This window comes from Orbicella franksi, chromosome 1 (genome assembly GCF_964199315.1).
Source record: "Orbicella franksi chromosome 1, jaOrbFran1.1, whole genome shotgun sequence".
Lineage (NCBI taxonomy): Eukaryota > Metazoa > Cnidaria > Anthozoa > Scleractinia > Merulinidae > Orbicella > Orbicella franksi.
In genome coordinates, this window is record NC_138145.1 from 2,823,718 (window position 1) to 2,828,105 (window position 4,388).

The window sequence follows — 4,388 nt, forward strand, 5'->3', positions numbered from 1 at the left end:
TGTGTTGGATAATGATTTAAGCAAACGTTTTGCTGTGTAAAGTTAAACTTGATACTGTCTATAAAGGCCACCTAGATTATTAAACTTCAACTGAAGCCCGAAGCTGTTGACTTCAAAAGTGTTGAATTGATTAAGAATTTGAACTAGAATAAATAATCAACAATATTTTGAACTTCTGTAATAAATAAGTAATGGCTAAGATGTGAACTCTTCTGTTTCCTGAAACGTTTTATCATGTGACAAAGGTGTAACAATGTTATCTTTGAGTTCAACTGAAGGAAATAGCAAAATAATGCGACAAATTATGTTCTAACCGTTTTCTTTCATCTTTGGTATTTCTCTGCAATAACTCGTACAAGCAAAATGGGCGTATCTTGTAGTCAACGTGTTCAGGTACCAGGCCTTCGCTTTGAAATATTGGAATTGGTGGAGTTACGGAGCTTATAACATATAATGAACATGCATGTAAAAAGCTGGTTACCTTGAGAAATCAAATAATGGCACCACCTCCATGCCATTCTCTCAAGGGGGTTACAGAGGATGGAATAAGGTTATATGGAGATATTTCTGCCTCCTGACAGGACATTTCTTATTATTAATGATGTCTTCAAAAAGGTTTTATTATCCTGTCTACATTCAATGGTTGCTCTTTCATTCTAGGAGATAAAAGATCCAATTGTCTCTTGGTGAAGGTTTCTTCAAAATGCTATTAGCTAACGTCTTAAAAACAGAAGGAATGGAACTGAAATAACGAGACGGTGTGGCTCGCCATGTCTGGCAAAATTACTTTTCCGCACAGGGTATGACATTTTAATGAAGGAGCAAGACAAATTCTTGAGAATGGAAAGACACTGGTCTATGTTTGAATTTCGGTAAATAACAACTGACAACCAAGTAAAATCTCACTGTAGAAATTGGGAATTACATGGAACACTAAGATTTCTATAAGATAAAGATACTTTTTTCTTAGTAAGAAAGTCACGAACGGAGATAGCTGGCCAATCGACTGCATGTTTGGGAGCCCTACGCTCCTGCAGTGATGAATAGAACTGGTGAGTGACATTATAACTATTCTATTTTCCTCTTGCTGTGTGTCTTGTTGCTTCCAGAAGTTTAGTGTTACAAAAATATCGCTGAGATAAATATCTTGTCTTTAGTACACGGATCTGTTCGATATGAAACCGCTTCTTTAAAAGGCAGCATAACAACGTTTGTGTTGGACATTTTTCGTAGTCTAACTGGCCAGTTCGTATTTGTACGTTTCATGCAGTATAATGGAGATTTTGGATGCGTGATATGGGTCAATTTTCTCATCCTGCCGGGACTAGGGAATCTGTGAACTCATTAGTGCTCTTTCATTTCCTTTTAAGACTATATTTCACGTAAGGTGTCGGTTCTCGTGTTTTTAAGTGATTTCCTGGGGAGAGGTGGCTATCTATTATAGCATTTGAAACCAAACAAATTATCTTTGACAATTTGTTATGGAAGCTATTTAATACTTACGGTGGTTTATTATCATCCCGGTTAGCTTATATTCATTTATTTAGACATTACAATTGAACGAAAGCGTGTTTTTTTTTTGCGACATTACTGCAACTTTGTCAACAACACCAAAATGTCATCCTTTACTATCGATGCAATACTGGGAAAACAACAAGAATATGCTGCTGTCAGGACGGTTGAATGCAGTGCTGGAAACGCCGATGAAGAAAAACGTGATGGCAACATGGGTACGTTTTTTAAGTTGTTGCTAGCAAAAATTATCCAACAATAGATTGTGCTAAGTCGCTAAATGCTTGATCGGTGTTTCTTGTATATTCATCAGGGTTTGTTAAAGAAAAGCGGTTCACGAGTGAAGAGGAGGAAAATTGCAAGGACGATTTGAAGACATTTTTCTCACACGATGCCTGCCTCATTCTTAAAAGGCGGCGACGGCGCACGGCATTTACCAGTGGACAACTGAAATCACTAGAACATAAATTTACGAAAAAGAAATACTTATCCATTAGCGAAAGAAACAACTTGGCCAAGAGCCTAAAGTTAAGCGACGCTCAAGTCAAGACGTGGTTTCAAAACAGACGGACCAAGTGGAAGAAACAGATCTCTACAGAACTCGAGTCAGACCTGCTCGAGGACAGGAACTCCTCGCCTTGTGTTTACGCACAACGGTACTCACCTTTTCAATCCGGAACGTTCTTCAGCCAAAACATGCCGACGCCAAAAGTGGAAGCTTGGAGTTATCCTTTAGAGAATTGGTTCCAGACAAGTTATGTGCAAGACATGTATTCAAATATGTCTTTGTACAATTACATGTCTACCTACCACTGAAAAACAACCATTAAGAAACCCTGAACTCGAGTGTCTTGACTGAAAGTGAACATGTTTTATTGACATCTAAATCATATAACATTTAACTAATATCGATATGTTGATGCCACGATATCTTTTACTTGCAATATTTAGCAAAGATAGAACACCAATTTGTTGTGTCGAAGCTGTGAGTAATAATTGAAGACAGGGAATTTGTCATCATTTGCGCACTGCAGTTTATATTCAGCCCAGTGTGATATCACAGTGGAACAAGATTTCCATTTTTCATACAGTTTGTAGTGTTAAATTCCTATAATTCTCTGGGTTGCACCATCGTCCCTTACCTTTGCATTAACAATAATTGGGCTCCATTCAAATTAGATTTTCATAAATTTCTCTGCTATTTGTATAAGCTTTTCATTCACTGTCCACATAAAGTGCTACAAGCACACAGCAGGTTTTCTCCAACACCATATTGCATGAGGAGCATGATGGATCTCCGTATAAATCCATTATAAAAAGTATAGAACTAAATTGAATTTTGTACTTAAAGTAAAGCGAAATGAAATGTTCAGTTGACAGAGTCTTGACAGTACGAAAGCATTAACGAGCTACAGTATCTTATTGGCCTACTACAAATTTGGTCCACCTACTAGGCTATGTATGATTTAAGTTTTTGAAAGGAGCTCAGTCACGGTTTGCGCATATTGAAAGGTTTAGCCTCAATTCCTCAGATTCGTTGTTTGTAATCCGTGTTAATCTTCTCCATCCTCAGCCATCCTTGTTCCTTTATGGTTTATCATTATCTCTTTGGTGTTTTTCTATCTTACTAAACTGTTATTTTCAGGTTTCCTACCACTTAAAGGCAACTCAAAATACCGTGACTGAGCTCTTTTAACGAATAGTTCTGTGCAACGGGGAGACTTCTTACAGCACTAGATTCAATAATAACTTGGTTGATCCTATAATAATAAAATCATGTGAACTAAATAAAATGAATTTGAAATAATATTAAATGTTAAGATTGGATTATTTTTGCAGTAAATGTCCTCTGAGTTACAACTTGTAAACAAAAGAAAGGGGTGGAACAGATGGCTATCGTGTTTAACTGTGATGCAATAATGTGCACGTTTATAACACTGTTGTGACAGAGAAGGTCACTTCTTTCTCTTCCTTTTTTAAGAGATTCCTGGCGGCTTTTTTTAAGTAGTAGTTACTATTTATGAATCATGCAGGATTCATGTGTTAATTATACATCACAGCAATTATTGACGGTTGTATAATAATATTACTTGTACTTTTACTGTGACAGATTTCATTGTGGAACTAAGTGGTGTCAGTGCACAGTCAGTTTGCGGGAAACATTTCGGTAATTCGCCATAATCCTGTAAGAGCGCTATGGTTTCCTGATAAAGTGGATACTAAATTATATTTTAATAGGCAGGATGTACGGAAATAGCATGGTAAAATAACTAATTTGTTTCAGACATGCAAAATAAATGCGTATAAAAATCATATAAATAACTTATACTTGAATATTATATATCTGAAAAAACAAATCAGTCACAAGGCAAACACAGAACAGAACTTGCAAAAACGGTTTCAGCAAGATTGAAAGCTTATTTAAGACTTATTTTCAATTGTTATTTTGGAAGACCTTCGCTGTGTGAATTGGAGACCCTCTATATGTAAAGCTGCTTTTATCTTTATATTCGATTAGTAGTAAGCTTTAAGCTTCTCGGAAGCCTGTCAAAGCAGCTGGAGCAAATCAGGTTAATCCAAAAGTATCATTTTAATTAACCTTTGTGTTAATCCTAACCATTCAAAGTAGCAACGAAAAAAAAAAAAAGAAAGAAAGAAAAAGAAAAAAAATAACAAACCGAAACATCTGTTCTGGAATGTAACTTTTAATATTTGTTTTGTTGTACATGTGACAAAAAAAAAAAAGAAAAAAAGCAATTTAAACCACATTGGCGAAAAACTGGGTACAAGTTCAGTGTGAGGTTAATTTTATTAGTGTCATACAAGACACGCCAAATTAACAGCACGCACAAAGCACACAAAGCCTTAGTTTACAA

General features: G+C 35.9%; 1 protein-coding gene across 1 annotated transcript; it reads left to right on the plus strand.

The window, feature by feature from the left end:
• Positions 1-676: 676 nt before the first annotated feature.
• LOC145482503 (uncharacterized) lies at positions 677-2,635 on the plus strand. The gene is made up of 2 exons (XM_081461107.1): positions 677-1,730; positions 1,826-2,635. Exons 1-2 carry the CDS (start codon positions 1,616-1,618, stop codon positions 2,326-2,328), a joined length of 618 nt encoding a protein of 205 aa, XP_081317233.1. The 5' UTR covers positions 677-1,615; the 3' UTR covers positions 2,329-2,635.
• Positions 2,636-4,388: the final 1,753 nt, after the last annotated feature.